The 18500-nt window shown below is 50.3% G+C and overlaps 1 protein-coding gene across 3 annotated transcripts in view; it reads right to left on the bottom strand.

The window, feature by feature from the left end:
* Pmp22 (peripheral myelin protein 22) overlaps positions 1-14359 on the bottom strand; it is a 30010-nt gene extending 15651 nt beyond the window's left edge. The window contains exons 1-3 of one of the 3 annotated variants that reach the window (NM_017037.2): positions 14192-14359; positions 10152-10268; positions 8786-8885 (exon numbers count right to left, since the gene is read on the bottom strand). In NM_017037.2, coding sequence (NP_058733.2) covers positions 8786-8885; positions 10152-10229 — 178 coding nt within the window. In that variant the 5' untranslated portion in view covers positions 10230-10268; positions 14192-14359. Of the gene's footprint in view, positions 1-8785; positions 8886-10151; positions 10269-10425; positions 10560-11732; positions 11874-14191 lie in introns of those variants that run through there. The other 2 variants (XM_006246584.5, XM_039085208.2) reach the window with 2 other exon arrangements.
* Between the last annotated feature and the right edge of the window lie 4141 nt (positions 14360-18500).

The raw sequence follows: 18500 nt of genomic DNA, 5'->3' as shown, positions 1-18500 counted from the left end.
TTCATGTGCGCTCTCTCTCTCTCTCTCTCTCTCTCTCTCTCTCTCTCTCTCTCTCTCTCTCTCTCCACTCAGGATATGTAGTGAATTATCACAAGCCACATGACATTGTGCTGCCGTTTTTTAAAGATAAGAAAAGCTTGACTAGGGGTTGGGGATTTAGCTCAGTGGTAGAGTGCTTGCTTAGCAAGAGCAAGGCCCTGGGTTCAGTCCCCAGCTCCAGAAAAGAAAAGAAAAAAAAGCTTGACTAACATCGTAAGTTTAATATTTATCAAAAATCCTGACCATGATGGCCCAACTGAAAACACTGAGTTTGGCCATAGCAGTGCACTAGAGAGAGGGGCAGCTCTGTGGCACGCATGACTCTGTGGCATACATGAGCATGTGAATGGAGAACAGACAAAGAATAGCAGGGTTATCTCTGAGATCTTCCACTTTTACAGGATTTCTCCATACAAGAAAAATGGAAGTCCTCCACCGTCCCCACCCCATTCATGTATTAAAAGGCCATTGTGAAGATCAAGATCGAGAAAGAACACAGTCCTCACACACACCGGGCACAGTATACCACCCACCCTTCTCTATGCACAAAGCCCCTCTGTGCTCCCCAGGTCCCCTGAGATTCTATCCAACTCCCAAGACCCAAGCTCAAGGGTCAGCCACTCCCTTGAGTCTCTCCATATCCTAATAAATGTGCAGAGGCCCTGGGACCTGTGCAGTGGGAGGATTCCGATGGTGTGTCCTACCTTGACACAGACTACTGATAAGACATCAGGGCACCTGGCAGTCTGACCATTTTGCTAGAGGTAGACGAGTGTAAAACAGCGTGGATTCCTGGGGCCTCCCAGACTTGACTTCCACTATCAGTGCATAGGAAGTACCAGAAAAGTCAACCACGTACTTGAATCAGAGTCAGTGTCTTCTTTGACAACTTTGGAGTTAGAATCCACAAAAGGTAAAGAAGGGGGAAGGGAGATGATGTGGCATGGAGAGACAGCTTTGCCTTTTTCTTTTTTTTTTTTTTTAACCAGCTGAGCCAAACCCATAGGTTCAACTCAAAGAGGCAAGATGGCGTCACATTTGCTGTTCTCCCAGATCATACAGTGGGGACCCCAGAATAATCTCACTAGCTCCAGAGAAGCCACAGCAAAGAGGAAAATGCAGTCCCCATGACTTGAAGAGTTGCCAAACAGAACAAAGACTCCTGTCCCCCTGTGGTGGTTCAAAGGCCGATAGAAAGATTTCCACTTCTTGAGGGTGAGCAACGGGACATAAAAAGCCCGAGTCTAGAATAATGGCACAGAGGAAGGCGCTCTTCCTTTGCACGTCTCCGTTAACTCTGTCCAGGGATCAGCTCAGAACCTTGTTCCCTTCCTCTGTCCTCCCTTCTCCACCTCAGCACCAGAACCCTGAACACCTTCCCTCACAGATTCAGGATACCCAGACGTGAGGATCCAGCGAGATCAGCCCCTAGGGACTGCTAAATCCAAGAGAAGCCTTGCTGACACCTCTGCTGCCTTTTTCCCTCCAGCCCCATGAGCTCAGTCCAAGACTCCAACTCCTGCCTGTCTCTCGCCCCACCAAACCTAGACATCATTTCCAACCATGCTTCTCACAAGCCCTACATGGAATGCAGCAGCAAAAGCTATCACGAGCCAACCTCGTTCCTTGAAATCAGCCAAGCCTCTACCAATGCCCTACAGTTCTAATGTTGGTTGAATGCAGGGCTCTGAGAAGGTGGCCTGGGCTGGCTTGTTTCATCTTTGTCATCAGGACTGTCACTGTCCATCATTCACACCCTGGACCATCAACCCCAGCTCCTCACTGGTCCCCGAAATTTGTTTTCAAAATATCCACCCTTCACTGTGGACAAAGAGGCCTCCTGTGACTTCATCCTTCCTCCTCAGGAACAACTTTCTCCCTCATTCTGAATTTTCCACTCTCAGGGTTGTTTCTCGATTATAACCCATGCTCCCCCAGTAACTGTGAACTCCATGGAGCAGGGGCCTGGCCTTTCTTACAGCACTGCGTGGCCAACTTCTCTATGCACTACAGGATGACTGCCACACATATGAAGAACAGATAGCTCGCTGCTATCTCCTCAGAAATGAAGAGCTTTCTTGGAAGCTGGACGTTCCCTGTCACCAGTAGGCGAAACATGCAGTGGGCTAGCTGCAGAGGTATCTCCGGGCTGATGGGGAAAGCGTTGGAGAGTTGGAGACTCTTGAATGCCAAGCCCTGTATTCTCAAGCTCTGGGCTGACACACCTTCCTCTCAGGCCACCATTCCCTCACGTCAAGCCATGCCCAATCTCTCCCGTCCATAAAATGCAAAGGATATTTTCTAGGCTCTGTGAAACCCTAAGGATGTGGCTGACGTTTGGTTGTTACAGAGCAAGGTCTCATATGTTATCTATGCAGTATGACCCTCCCGGGCTCAGGCAAGCCCTTACTTCAGCTCACACCTAAAGCAAAGACTGCATGTGCTCATAGTAACTCACAGTAACTCCCAGATACTGACATCTGGTAAGAAAGTCACATCCCTTCCCCTAGATCCCACTTCTCCTGCCAGAGAACCCATGAGATGCTGAGAACTCAAGAGCCGTTGCTGAAGCAGAGATTGCGTGCTGGTTCGGGGAGCCGCTCGATTTTAAATTGTGAAACACAAACCCACAGATGCAGAGGGCCTTTGGGTTTCCCAAAGTCTGACCCAAGGCTGAGCCCCAGCAGGGGAATGACCTTCTGGTGACCTTGCAGAAATGGCAGTGTCACCCAGTGCAAGAGTGGGATAAAAAAAATCTGACATCACTTTGGAGGCAGACAAAAGAGACCACCAAGAGTGTTCGGTGGAACTGAAGCTGGCAAGACGCGTGGTTTCTGGTTTTCAGCCCAAGCAATGCCACCCACAACCTATTACCTGCTATGTGTTTGTTGCTGTCATTTAGAATGGAAAAGAAGGGCAAGGAAGTTCTGCAGGCTTCTGGTCTGGCCCCTACCCACCCTCTGAGATGGAGAAGTCCTCGGCAGCTGAGGGGTCCAATTTCACCAGAGAGCCTGCAGGGCATCTCCTAAGTGTGCCCATTGCCCTCATGTACTGGGATGGGAAGACACTTTCTCTCTAAAATCAAAGACATCTCAAGAGTAGGCAACTTTGCTGCTGCTGCTGCTGCTGCTGCTGCTGCTGCTGCTGCTGCTGCTGCTGCTGCTGCTGCTGCTGCTGTTGTTGTTGTTGTTGTTTGTTGTTGTTTGCCCTGGTGCTGTTTGTATTCTGATGTTAATTCTGCTTCCTAAAGAGGGGCTGCCCGTGAGGAGGGGTAGATCATGGACTCAGGTAATCTGGTGGGAACCTTCTCTCCATTCTAACTGGTCAATAAGGGCTAGAGCCTGTGATTGGGCTGTGGAAAGGAAAGGTGGGACCAGAGGTCTTAGAGTGCATGGGCAGAAGGAGAGAGGACGGAGGAAGAGGCGGTGGAAGCCAATGTGGAGTAGAACCACGTGGCCTGGAGAACCATGTGGCAAGGGCTCTCATGGCTGAGGAGTAAGTTAGTACGGTGATAGATCTGCCCGATCTAGGCACATAGCTTGTAAATATAATAACCAGGTTGTGTGTTCTTTATACGGACTTACTGGGGTAAGAAATTACCACTGGGATCTGACCCTTCTGCTCCAGGCCAGGTGAAATCAAGACTTGGAAATCGCTTTATGCATTTTTTTTAAAAAATGGAAATCAAAACACCAGGCGCCAGTTCACTTTACAGCAAGGCGGATATGTTGCCCAGACCTCAAGCAGTAGCACCTCAATATATTAGCACCCATCAGAACCTGACTTTACTTGTTTGAGAAGCTTAGGTCTAGACAAAGCTACAAGACCCCAACTCACCCTCTAATATAAAATCCATGTTTTCTGATTGTGAAAAGGTCTCCAGGAGGAAAGTCTCTAAGGCAAAAAAGTCTGGGGTTTTTTGTTTTATTTTTGTTTTGTTTTAAAGTGTTGAGAATCTTATCAGCCAGACATTTTGGAACTCCTGGTAGGATCCTCCAGAATGCCTTAGGAATGCTTCTAAGAAAACAGATCCCCTACGGTCTAGAGAGACCCAGTTTCCACTGAATGGGAAGGTTAGAAGGGCCTCCAGAGGCACTAGCTCCTTGCTAGCTTCTGGATCTATGGACACTCCCCACTCTGCCCCACTCTGCCCCACTCTGCCCCACTCTGCCCCACTCTGCCCCCTCTGCCCCCCTCTGCCCCACTCTGCCCCACTCTGCCCCACTCTGCCCCACTCTGCCCCACTCTGCCCCACTCTGCTATTTTAGTCTGTTCCTCTTTCCCTGTGATCTGTACTTCCTCTGCCTACAGCCTCTCCCAGATGTTCACTCAGCATATTCCAGGATCATTCTTCAACTCCAAACAGCTCCCTCCACCCAACACACACACACACACACACACACACACACACACACACTCTCTCTCTCTCTCTCTCTCTCTCTCTCTCTCTCTCTCTCTCTCTCTGCAAGCTCTCATGATTCCAATCCCATGTTCGGTTCCCTACCAGTGATGCCACCATATCACTTGGCTGCCCAACACACCAAGAGCCCTTCTGCACTCTTCTCTTCACTGTGACACAGAGTGGGCACAACAAACAGCTCTGGGTAGAATAATGGGAAGGGGAATCATGAGGAAGAGAGGTGGGAAGTGGAGAGAAGAGAGAAGAATCCTGAGGTATCACCGTAACTCATCTAGATGAGAGGAGGACAGCCTTCCAGCCAACCCCCCTGGGCCTTGCCAAGGCTGTCACTTGGAAATGGAGGCCAACAGGGCCTCAGAAAGCTTGAAAAACCCAGTGATGGGAACAGGTTTTATTCTTAAAAACTTCATCCTGGATTCAGTTTGGAAAACCAATCACAGAGGAACAAGAACAGATCAAAGCCATCTAATCAGAAGCTGCCTCATGACTCTGACAATTGAGGGGATGGTGACAGCAGACATTAGAGGACAGGATGACGAATGAGACCCAGGGCCCTGAGGAGGGGGAGAATCACATGAAGGGCAGACTCCAGCTGTTGGGCAGGCTGGGTGGTGACAAACTAGTCACTAAGATGCTAGACAGTGGGAAAGAGGGCCAAGGAGCGAGGTGTGGGGTGACCCGGGATGGTGGCTCGGGTGGGGTCTCATCCACAGCCCAGCAGAACTGTCTGGCAACCGACTGCAAACGGGATTCTGGAGTTTGAAAGAGGAAAGTAGTGTGGAAGAAAACAAAGGCCCCCACATGGATAAAGGACTCCAAGACTTTGCTACACCTGAGGAAGAGATCATAGGAAAGCTAGGAAAGGAGGGAGAAGGGGAGGAAAAAGGGATGGAGAATAAAAGAGGGAGAGAGAAATTCTGACATATCTACTCCATTTCCCTGCTCTCTTCTATATGCATAAGGTGTGGTCTGGTAACTAAGCTCCACCAAAAGAAAGGAATGAATGTGTGTTTCCGGGGACCTTCCACTAAAGGGGGAAAGAGAACATTCTTTCCTGTCTTGGTCACCCTAGCAGCAGCTCTCAATCTGAGTCACAACTCCTTTGGAGGTCAAACAACCCTTTCACAGGGGTGGCCTAAGACCCTCAGAAAACACAGATATTTACACTGTAGTTCATAACAGTAGCAAGATTACAGTTATGAAGCAGCAATGAAAATAATTTTACAGCTGGGGGCCACTTCAACATGAGGAACTGTACTATGGGTTGCAGCATTAGGAAGGTTGAGAATCACCAGTTTAAGGCACGGACAAGATGGGTGGACCGTCAGCAGCCTTTACGTCCATGAGGATGAGACCCAACCCCAAAAGATGGCGAAGAAATGGCTAGAAAGTACCTAGTTATCTAAAAATATCACGAAACCCCTGCACCTCTCATGCTGCCAGGCTCTTTGCTAAAAGAGGGGGAAATAAACTCATTTGCAGCAGTCACGTTTGAAGATGTTCTGCCAGGAGAGTCATTCCTAATACTAACCAGCCAACTGGTCACCCAGACGGAGTCTATCTCTCCTCTTGCCTGTATTTACTTAAGTCCTGCCTACCCTTTGGAGGATGGATCATATTCTGCCTCCCACTACAGACTGCTCTTCCACTTCCTCCCCGAGCTCTGGTACTGTCTGCCTGCCCCCTCTCTCAGGCACCTGGCCTCATGTGCCTCCATAATGATTCATCTCCCCACACCCATATCCCCTGACTCCTTCCTCACTGAGCTTCAGCGTCAGCAAGGGCAAGGCCCCTGGTAGCCAAGGCCAAGAGCCCCTGAGCCTCAGGGTGGGCCCCACAGAGCCAGTTCACCTCAGCAAGTGAATAAATCCATTTAGAAAAAGTGAGGTGATAAGAGGCTAGAGGCTTGAGTAAGACGTGTAAAACATTCCAGCATGAAGATATATAGCTTTGAGCGAACACCTGATACACCTTCAGGCTTGATAGCTGAGTAGACATCGGGTTGCCCGAGAGTACAACCAGGTAGGCCCCACCCACATTGCCATGTGTCTTCAATGACAACAAAGCTAGCCCCTGGAGAGGACAGAGTGTCCGTGTCCCTTCAGAGATACAGTGGGCTGGAGCTAAAATAGTGGTATGTGCCTGTGATGTCCCAGCTACTCAAGGAAGCTGAGGCAGGGGGTTTCCCTTGAACCCAGGAACTCCAGACCAACCTTAGCTGCAGCAAAATCCCATCAGAGGTAGGGGAAGGAGCCCATCATGTAAACCGGAAGTACACGCTTGGTACATATCCTTAACAAATCACTACTGATAACTATTATTTCAAAAAACGTTTGCTTCCCACATTTTAAGAAGAAACACAGCTGGCTTCATTCTAAGAACCAAACCTCAGTTCATTCATGAAGGTGGCCCAATGCTTTGAACGTTCTTTACTTTGTAACTGTATTGTTGCACAACTCATTGGTGAACACCACAGAACAGGCAAAGCAGGCCCAGAGGATGGATCACTCAGAGCTTAGGCATAACATGCTGACACACCAGGAAGACGTCAGCAGAGGTTAATTACTACTCGGGAAGTTTAAACGGAAACTCCTAACTTAGAATAAGTCTAAGTGGAAGCAAGCCCAGTTTTTCTGGGGCCTTTTCTGAGTGCCTCGGAAGCCCATTATCGTCAGAGCTGTGACCTGGGGTTCCCAGAAAAGCACACTTGGAATTATGCTAACGAACTAAGCAGTCAGTGTGAGCTAGCTCAGGAAGATGAACATGCCAGGTATGGAGAAGCTGAGAGGCAAGTTTCCTCTTTAAAACAGCACTTGTGCCTCTTTAAGATATGCTCTGGCATCAAGGGACAGCTATTTACTGAGCAGGAAGAGACAGAGTTTGGGCCAGTTAGCAGGCTGTATCTTCCATTCTCTTTCTTGCAGACAGACAGTTTGTGCACAACTTAGTTCCTCTGCTTCCTCGTTTCGGCTGAAACTCGGGCAGCTTTAGTATGCCTGCCAAAACTGCTCCCTTCCGGGCCTAAGAGTCTTGAATTCTGTGCCAACCCCACGTGGCCAGATGCCACTTGGGGACAGCGCCTGTGGACACCAGGCCCAGAGCCCCAGAGAAAGCGGGACTTTTGCAGGACGCCTTGCCACTTTTGACCACTAGATGGCAGCAGAGAGCCAGGAGACGAATATCGTGACTGTACAAGAAACTTCTCTGCCAGACATAAGAGCTGAAGCAGTTGAAACCCGATGCTGTGGCTTTGGGGGACCAAGAGCAACCTCATCACATTCTCAGGCACTCATGAACAGTGCATTTACTTGGCTGCCAACACACCATGCAACCTCTAGGATGGTTTCAATTTAGTGTGCCACACACACTCAGGTGAAGACCCATTTCAAAAGGACTGGGGTCTTTTTTTTTTTTTTTTTTTGCCTTGTCCCCAGCCTCAGAATGGTGAAGATTTAAAACAGCATTTTGCCTGTCCTCCATTCAAATATGTTACCAGTTCCCGTTTCTACTGGGACTGAGATTAAGGTCTTCCCTTTGCAACGTTTCAATGATATTCCTGCAGAATCTATAGGAAGAAAAATCCAACCAAAGATTGCACAGAGCTGATTCAATTCGCTGCCTGCTCTATGGGGCTGGATATGAACCGGTGGCTCCTCTCATGGAGTGTGGCATCTCCAAGTAAGTGGGGAGAAGGGAAGGAGGGAGGGGGAGCAATTCACAGTAAGATTGGGAGCTGTCCTTAACTAGCCTTTCAAAGCTGGAATTCCAGACCTCGGGGAACACAAGACCAAGTCACCAATCTCGTTTCCACACAACCATCAGAACAGCCCAGGCTCCCTGCTGAGTTCTCCTACTGTTCCCTCAATTTCATCTTCAGCTTTGTTCCCAACAGCCCATAGCCAAAGATGCTGAGAGGGAAGGAGAGACACCATTTGTTAGAGAAGGGCCCAAAGGCTCAGTTTATGATGCTAAATGGTACCCCTGTGGCCCAAGACCTAGGAAGGCAGTCTGGTAACCAGGGGGCCCAAACTTGGCCAGGCCACATGCAGGAAGGCCCAATTGCCTAGAGCAGGGAGATGCAGGACATTTCTGATGGAGACAGCCACCAGACCAAAAATGTCCACAGTTATCACCTGTTGCTGTGGGATCTGCTCTCAGGGTGTCCTGATATGTCACGTCATGGTGAGAATGAAGACGCCCTCGAGAGACATCTGTCCCATCCCTCTCATGTGCTTTCTAGACCAGAGCCTCAAGAATTGATCATTTCAGGTGCAAAAGAAGACCCATCAGTACCAATCTGCTCAGGGCACAAAACTAGTCTCTCACCGCTCACAGATGAGGAGTAGCAGTGCTGGACGGCTCCCAAGGCGGATGTGGTACAGTTCTGCCAGAGATCAGTCCTGTGTCCATTGCCCACGAGCCATTGCTGTAAACAGTCAGACATGCCCAGTCAGTGAAGCAGTGAGGAACGAAGGGAGAAAGGAGCAGGGCAAAGGATGGTAGACAGGCCTCATCCCCTGGACGCCTCCTCCTGCCCTCTCACTCCTGCCCTCCCACTCCTGCCCTACCCTCCAGCCCAGTGAGATCACCAGGTAATTCTCCAACCTCATCCCCTGGATGCCTGGCCCTCCCCATTCCTCCCTCACCACAGGCCAGTCCCTGGTAAAGTTGACAGTTGTGACCCGGAAATGAGAGGAGATAGTTTGGTACAGACATCACATGAAGGAGGGAGCACTGTTTTGAGTGTGAAAGGCACTTTGGAAACAGAGAGGTTCCAGGTACCCATACTCATACAAATGGTCCTATGTGAAGAATTGTAAGGCACAGTAGCAACCAGGGACTTCCCAAGGACATCTCCACCCTCACTACACTTACACCTTCTGGGTGTCATTCCTAGCCATGACTTCTCTAAGATATATATATATATATATATATATATATATATGTGTGTGTGTGTGTGTGTGTGTGTGTGTGTGTGTGTGTGTGTGTAAGTCAAGGTCTTATGTAGCCCAGGCTGTCCTCAAACTCTCCATGTAGCCAAGGATGATCTTGAACTTCTGACCCTTTTTCTACTTCGGGAAGTGCTGAGGTTACACGTATGTACTACCACACTCAAGTTCATGACATACTAGGTTTTATGCATGCTAACTAAGCCCCGTGCCAGCTAAGTTTCTCACTCTTATGGCCCTGTCAAAATTAGAACAGCCATAGTCATAATTAAGATCTTGTTAATTATAACACAATTAACACATATAACAATAATTCCAAACCACACTTCCAGCCTGCCTCACGTTTAAGACATTGAAGCCAGAAGCATACATCTTCCTTTTCAAGAAAGCAAATTTTAAATGAATTAATCCACTGTGTCTGACAGCTCCACAGCAGTTACTTCCTTGCCTCGCTCCTATCAGTGGAAGGCAGCCCTGTAAGATACTACAGCCTGGCTGCAGTACTGGCTTGAGACCTGAGCAGCTATTCCTACCCCTGACGCTGGGCTAACTTTCTCAAAGAACTGAAAAGAAGCGGGTGGCAAAGAAGTGCAACGACAGAAGCCCTGGGGCCTCTGGGATGTCCAGCTGTCTGCAAATATCACTCCAGTTTGGCTCCTAGGGAAGCACTGACTGGGAACCTAGAGCGGGGGATAGCTGCCGCCCTTCAGAAAGCCTCCCCTGCCCGCTTGGCCCGCACTCACGCTGACGATGGTGGAGACGAAGAGCAACACTAGCACCGCGATGTGAAGGAACAGGATCCCCAACAAGAGTAGAAGCATGGTGGCTGGGAGTTGGGCTCGGGCTCGGTGGAGCGGTGCCTGCGGGGAGAGGAAGGAGGGTGTGAGGCCGCTGGCCCTGGCCCGGGGGCCCAGCTGGCCGGGAGGGGGCGGCCGCCGCCATCCATATCCCCGCCCAGAGCTCAACCGCGATCCAACATCTTTTGCCTTTGGAACAAAACAAGCAAGTGGTACGCACGTCTCGATCGCCCCGGGAGGCGCTCGGAGGAGAGGAGTTTCCTGAAGGATGAGCGGAGGCCACAGCAAGCCTCCGCCCAGCCTGTGCGCCTCTCAGGGCCCGTGGGACTTGGGAGGCTACCGAGGCCACGTCCCTGCCGGAGTCACAGGGCGGATTCCCCCGGGGACGGGAGGCTCAGCAGGCGGCGCCAGGCTCGCAGCCAGAGGCCTGGGGTCGCCCGCCGCCCCAGGCTGGTTTCCCAGACCCCAGCGCGCCCCGTGTTCCGTTACTTGCCTCTAAGTTTCCACCCGTTTTTGCCAACAGAGAGCAGCCGCCCCCCCCCCCCGCTACCTCCCCCCGCACCCCACCAGACTCGGCCTAGATGCTGGCGGCTGGGGAGCAGGAGAGCAGGCGGGCTGGAGGACTGCCCGGCTCCGAGCTTCCCGCGCGCAGGGTTCCGCGCCTTCCCTGCGCCCCGGGGGTTAAGAGCCTTCAGCCCCTCCAGATCCTCCTGAGCCCCCTGGATCGCCCCACGGACAGCTAGGCTGAGCCCGCCGCACACGCAGACCCCGTGCAAAGCACCATTCCAAGTGGATGGCCAGCAGCCCTATGGGGTTGGGGGTGCGCTGACAGGAGGGAAGGAGGAGACAGTGCGTAAAGGGGTTAAGAATTCTCGCAGATCAGAGCTGGCAAGATGTGTTTCAAGGTTCCGAGATATTATCTCCCAACCCCAACTCCACAGAGTTTAGGGAGCTAAAGCTTGGGTGACAGTGAATGTGTACAGCTGTGAAAGACTGGCTGCAGCCGAGTGAACCAGTTAAGGATAGAACCTTGGGGCTAAGGAGACTTCTAAATTAGTTTGACAAGTATTCTATTCCAGACACGTCCATTTTCCTCCCAAGGAGCACATCAAAGACAAAAAAACAAGAATGCACGGAAGATATAAGCAGGATTTTCCCAAGATTTCCAAAAAATTCAAATTACATAGGATGGCTTCAAGTAGCAGAGAGCAAGAACACTTTAGGGCCTGTGACTAGAACCTGAAGGACCAGAGGATCGAGTATTTTAACAGCACATCCTCTGGAAAGAATTCTAAGGCTGCCCCAGCCACCGTCTATCCAGACACCACTACCACCCTGGTCTGAATGATGTAGAGGCAGTCCTAGGTCTGTCCCTCCGGTAAGCTAGGAAGCAGGCAGGGGTCTCAGCGCTCCTGCCATAAGGCGGCCCAATGGAGGGTCAGAGCCCAGTTCTCGCTTTAGGCATACCATTTCCAGTTGATTTCCAGCTTTATTTCCCCATCTTCTTCACTTTCCCTACCAACTTACTTTCAGTTCAAAGGGACAGCCGGCTCAGAGCGGAGTAGCCTCAGGCACAAACTCGGGTGCGTCCTCTAGGTTGCTGGCTTCCCCAAAGACAGCTGTGATGCGGGGCAGCGCGCGCGCAAAGCAAGGGGGCAGTAGGAGGCTCCCGGCGTTCCCCTTTAACGGGAACTACGCCCTGTTTGCGTCGCTGCAGAAGGGTGTGTCCCGGGGTCAGCGTGTGCAGGAGGGCGGGCCTCCCCGAGGAGAGGGGGCAGGCGGGCGGGGCTGTCTGAGACAGTTACGCGGACTTAAAAACACCCCTGGAAAAACCAGATCTCTGTAAAACCTCGACTTTTACTCGAAGCTGGAGGCCCCTGGGTTTCTCACCTCTCACCTCCCCTAGTTCTGTGGTCCTTGGGCCCTGTTGATCAATACGTTCATTGTACCTTCGCCCCTGCCCCCTCAGCCCATGTAGATAGAGCTTGCTAGATTTCAGTACCCACCTCCCTGCCACACTCAGCCCCAAGTGCACAGTGCTGGGTTTTCGGGAGCACTGAGGTGAACTGTGCCCATGCGGGAACTGTGAGGCTGGATCCCCTCTGCTACCGGCAGCCAGGACTTCTGGGGTCTTGGCACACGTGATTTGCTCTGGGGTCTTAACTGGGCTAGTCTTTAAAACACCCATCCCGATATCCCTGTTTGTAGCTAGAAAGTATGCTGGCTTATTGGCATTCAGGGGACATATCTAGAGGGCTATGCTGGGACCCGAATCTAGGAGAGGGGAAGGGGAGAGGAAAATCCAGGCTTGACAGACAGGGGGCCCTAGGAACCAGCTCCTCCTAGGCTTGGCAAAACCAGATTTTACAACCGCATATATGCTCCAGGCAAAGTTTGCCTGAGGCTATCTGGCCTGGTTCCTAGCCTTGGCTGGAGTCCTGGCCATGGGGGTAGGGGATGAGAGAAGTGGCCATCTGAGGTGCGGGAAGAGCAGCCAGAGAAACTAGCTGATTCATAGCCGCTTGAGTGTGGCCGCCTGGAATTAAGGAAGGAGAGGCTAGCCAGCTCTTCTTGGAGATGTGCCCAACTAGCCATCAGGTCACCTGTACTGGCTGACTGAGCAGGGAGCCAGTGTGTTAAAGTCTCTCCCCGCACATCCACACCCTCCCTACGCACATCCACACCCTTCCTACCTCTTAAGAGCAGTGTGTCATAAAGCCCCGGGAGTCTCAGATAGTTCCATATTATTTTGCTATTTGAAAGTAGCTGCTGTTTGAACTGATTGTATATGCTTGCTCATTAAGTAAAAGATAAACTTGAAGCATTCTTCAGACAATGATCTTTTAAATTTTCTCATCGGATTAAAAGGAGTATGTGTGACATTTTTAATCAGTGCCCTGCCGATGCCAGGTGTTGTACCTGGGTTTGGCACATAGCGGGCTAAGAGGGGGTGTTGCGCAGTGGTGGAAGCCTGAGCTCTGCACTCAGGGGCAGGAGGGACATTCCTCCTGTTGTGAGCATTCATTGAGTTTCAATGTTTTCATCTGGGAAGAGGGCTGCTGCCTACACTGAGGGGCGTGGTGATCCTTAACGAAGTGCTCAGAGCCATTAGCTGTGTGTCTGGAACAAAACACAGGTCCAGTCCCCAAACGCTTCAAAGCAAGTCTGTCCATCCCGGTATTATAATAGATTAGAGAATACCCAGGACTATACAGCTACCCGAGAAGGCATGCGGCTGGAGAATGACTGAGGCAATGAAAATAGATCTGTTTCCTGAGTCATTTTTATAAGTTAGACGTGTCCTAGAAGTCATCGCTGTGCTCTGACTCAAGGCCATATAAAAGGCCAAGCGTTCTCGGCGGTATCACATTTAACTCTGGGTTCGCTTCCCGTTCCGTTTCTTAAGTAAACTTCGAAAGGAAGTCTAATATACATCTTGAAAGGAGCATGGCTGTGGCTGTATCCACAGTCGGCTCCTCCCCCTTTTTGAACTCGGTATTTCGGTCAACAGTCCCTTAGGTCATAGTCACACCACAAGCTGCCAGAAAGGTGACCCTTTGTGTCCCTTGCTGCCTCTTGCTTCCTGGCCAGCTCCCAGTGCTAGAGAGGACATGCTCCTGAGGAAATGCTGGGCAAACTTGGCCACACCCAGAGCCTACCGGAAGTCCACAGGTGGAAGTAGCCTATAGGAGCCCCGCTTGCCAGCTGGGTGCACACTGCTGCTTCGCCCATCTAGCCCTTTTCCTTCCGATTGGGACGCATTCGGATTCTAGATGCTCTTGGACCACTCTCTTGCCTCCCCAGCCAAATATACATACACCCAGGTTTACAGCAAGAATTCGAGAACCCCTGAGTCTCTGTTACTTTCAGGACCTATGTGCTATCTTCACTGCAATTGCTTCCATTTGCAGGTTGCAGTGGACAAGGACTGAGCCACCCTATAAAGTACACACTACCCAGAGACACCGTTTCCCAATAAAACTCACCAGACCAATGGTGTACGCCCTTCCTCCGCTTGGATTTCTTTGCAATCGAGAGCCAGGGATGGGAGCCCTCCCCGCAGGACAGCGGATGCTCACAGCAGACCAGACTCGGAGCTCTGCTGCTTCCAGCCAGGCTCCCTGAGATGTTCTCTGGTGGAGCTCCCTGTAACTGAAGCTGCACTAGGCGTCTTTCCAGTTTATTCAGGGGCTGGTCCAATGCTGGGATATGTCATGGTGGCCTGAGAGGTTCTCAGCCTCTACTATTTAAAGAGACAGTGTCCAGCTTGTGTATCTTCCAGGATAGAGTGATTCCCAAGAGGCCCTGCAGGAAATGAACTTGGAATGAATTTGTGGTGTTGCTGAACCTGAATGCTCAGGGCATTCATTTCTCCCTGGAAACACTGACCTGTGTACAGGCAAAAGAGGTCCAGCCCATTCTTAGTAGGCTATCTGCAACTTCAAGTGGATTCTGCAAGACTAAAACCTACTGTGGAATGGGTATATACATAGAGTGTTACACAGTGCAAGAAAACCAACACCATTGTACAGCATCCTAACATGGCACAAATTATCCCGTCACATCATACCAGGGAACCAGATATCTCCATGTTTCCCAAGTCAGGACCATTTTTCTGTGTGCTTACTTAGCAAGAGTTCATGCTCTCTGCTCTTTCTGCCTTGACTCCCTCTGCCCCAGCATACCATGCTGTCTTCCAGGTCTGTCTTTAATGTATCTTTCCTCAAATCACTATTGAATATTGACTTTTGTGAGGTCACTCATTTCAAGCTAACAACCCGTCTTCAGAGAAGGGTTCAGACCTCTCAGGCAGGGTAGGCTAGAAGAGCAATTGGGAGGTCCAGAACTTGGCGAATGATGGCCACGGCATTTTCCACTAGGATCAACCCAAAGCCTTTGAGGAAGTCCTCAACTGCGACACAGCCCTCACATCTTTCTGGGCTTCCTAGTCAGGACCTAGTCTGAACGGTCCAATTGCTCCACTCAATGCCAGCATTCTTCAAGTCTCTTCTTTCTCCCTCTCGAGAGCTGTTTCTATTTTCCCAGCACCCATTCTTAGCCCTGACTATTGTGCTTAGAAGACACTGAAAACATGACCAACGATCTCACTGATATGCTGGCATGAGTGGTAGTCAGAGTCTGGCCACTTGTCCCACTGCTCTCCCAGCCTGTCACATGGTCCAGCGGGCTGTTCTGGAGTTATTGCACCCTTGTTTTCCTTCCAGATTCCCTCTGTGGTTCAGTATAAACCGGGTTGAGGCTAGGTGTGGGCTACTGTATTATGCAAGACGTGGATTAGCCTCATCAGGTGAAAGGGGGCAAGGGCTATGGACAAAAGCATAGAGTCCATCCCAGTCCTCCTCTGACATGGTCTGCACAGAGTTCTGGAAAGCAGGTAGCACAGGTCCTTTGATTTTTACAGATATCCCCCTCCCATGATTAAATTGAAGACTGGAAGCCAGAGGCTGTTATCCCTCAGTCCAGGACAGAATGGTCACATCAGAAAATATTATTTATGACCTCAAAGCCGAGAATTTGAATAAGAGTGAAAGCAAGGGTTGCAGGCATAGATATTGCATCTGGATCTATCAGGTCCCTCCACAAGTCCAGTCTTCCCTAGACCTGCCCTCTCAGTCTCTGTCGCATTTGGCCCTCCATTTCGGCGGCCCTGGAAGACCTGCTGACTATAGAGCTCACTTACACTAGTCTTCACCCATTAGGTCATCTGTCTCCTCCCCCTGGAGCCACCTGAAGAAAATGTCTTTCTGGTTCTCTCATGATCCTGTAAGTAGCCCTTTCCTCAGCCCAATAGGACTTCATTGCAGTCATGAAGAGCGTCCCATTGAGCCACTCGCCACGATCATCACAGAACAGTCACCCAATCCTATTTATCACCGTGGGCGTTTGCCTCCCCTTTACTCGTAGAGTTAATAGGACTCCTGTAACTTCATCGAGGAAACAGTGAAGTCACCCCCAGATTGGCTAACTCTACCAGCTGAGTGTTTCTGCTGCACCGAGTTTGAGTCTTTCAGGAGTGATCACTCCACTCAGAAGTCATGGACTAAACTAATAACATTAGCCATTTACCAAGCCATTCTACTAAGACCAAAGACTGCCCTGAGCACTTCTTACGAATCAAATCGCTAATCTTTGCAATGGCCGTATGAAAGGGGGGGCAGTAGCATCTTCTTTTATAAGAAGGGGCACAGCATGGGATACTTAGGCCCCATTCTGTCTTACTCCTCACCACATCTAGAATATTCCTAGCATACCTTTAACATCCGGATTTGGTCAACTTTCTATAATTCAATTTTCTCTCTCTTTTTCATGAAAGATACACTTTATATACAGTTAGTCAGGCCACATTTCTCTTTCTATTAAATGGGGAAATTGTACCCATCCCTTGGGACTGATTTTCCAGTACCCAGCTTTAGGAGGCTCATATCACACACATCTGCCCAGCACCTGCCCTGGGGCAATGCCCAGAAGTAACAGTTAACTCCATGAGACTGTCACAGTTGTCTTTGTGGAGTAGGACTCAAGCAGACTCTGCAGGAAGAAGCCCTTTGCGCACTTGGCAGCTGATAACACGCTGTTGACTAGAGCATCCTATCCGGAGGGAAACACTATAATCATTTCCATGTGAAGGAGCTGGGATGAGAAAAATGCATGTGTTTCTCTCGGCATCAGCTCCCAAAGGCCAGGCTGGGACATAAGGCTCGCTTCCCCACGCTGAGGTTTTCATTCTGCACACTCCCTAAGAGCAAAGGAGAGATGAGCCTGAACTAGGCATGTGTCCGGATGGTGAAGAGGCCATGGAAGTATATTCCCTCCATCATTCTCTGGACAGTGTTCACACAGCAAAGGGGGCCTGTGCAGCCTCGCAGCAGCCTGGGTGGGAGAGCTCTTGGCCCAACCTGGATGCAGCTGGTCTGGAAGGATCTTCAAAAGTCAACTCACTGGCTCTAGATGCATCTATACTGTTCTGACCTTGTGCAAGAGCAGTTTATTAGAAGATCAGACAACGGGGGAGAGGAAGCAGAGAAAAAGAGATGATGGAGGCAGAAGAGAGAAAAAGGAAGGAATGGGACTACGTTTGACTTCCATCGGCTTCCATTCCCCTCTGTGAATACAGACGTGTGAAACCAAGTCATGCCCAAGTCCTGGAGGATGGGAAGATGCTCTATATAAACAGGGAAGCAGAAATCAGACACACACACACACACACACACACACACACACACACACACTGTACCACCACCACCACCACCACACACAGACACACAGGAGCACACACGCACCATACGATATACATCGCACCACATGCCACATACATGCATGCCATACACTATGCCACACACATGCACACATATATGCTCACACATACATGCACATACACACTACATAAATACTCCACATATGTACCCACACACACCACACACACACATATCACACACCCACCACACATATCACACTACATGCTGCATACATATATGCCACACACTATGTGACCCATAGGCACATACACACGTGTACTCACATGCACATGCACATGCACACACACACCACACCACATACATACCACATACATACCTCCCACACTACACACATACTACACACACACACACACACACACACACATTGACATACATACATACCACATGCACACAGTTTTATCCCAGGATGAAGTGCATCTTCGGCTCCTTCCCCTGTGGGAGAGAGAAAGCTCAGAATAATTATGTTGCAGACACAAAGAAAACTACAGAGCACAAACGACTCTTTGTCCCTGAGTGTGTTGTTGCTTAGGGAAGCCAGATTCCAGAGATCCAGGCGGAGGGAGAAAGCTGCCTTTCTCTGCCATCTCATGAGCTGACAGAGAGCAATTTGAGTGAGAGAAGGTCAGAAACAGACGTGTATTTGCAACGCTGAAACTTTTCTAGTGCTCCCAGTCCTAAGAGGCAGCTTCTGCTCCAGCAGAGGTGGGAAGTGAGCAGTCTCGCTGCGGAACGTATAAAGGAGGAAAATGGGGGCCATGAGGCTTTGTCGGGGCTCCTGCAGGCCAGCTGTGGTCCTTCTCACGAAGGCAGCCTGGACTTGATATGAGATACAGAGAGAGGGGACAGAAAAGACTACTTACCACACGGGGACATTTGAGTCTGACATGCCGAGAAATGGGCTTTCACCTCTATTGAGAAAAACAATGGGGGCCGGGGGAAACATCCCGGTTGTAACCCCAAGATGTCTCACTCTGTGTGTGCCTCTGAGCCTGAGGTCTGAGAATGCCCCTGAGGGCAG

The sequence above is a fragment of the Rattus norvegicus genome, chromosome 10, assembly GCF_036323735.1.
Source record: "Rattus norvegicus strain BN/NHsdMcwi chromosome 10, GRCr8, whole genome shotgun sequence".
Taxonomy (NCBI): domain Eukaryota; kingdom Metazoa; phylum Chordata; class Mammalia; order Rodentia; family Muridae; genus Rattus; species Rattus norvegicus.
The sequence above is the reverse complement of the archived record's forward strand: the minus strand, read 5'-3'. Positions and strand labels throughout refer to the sequence as shown.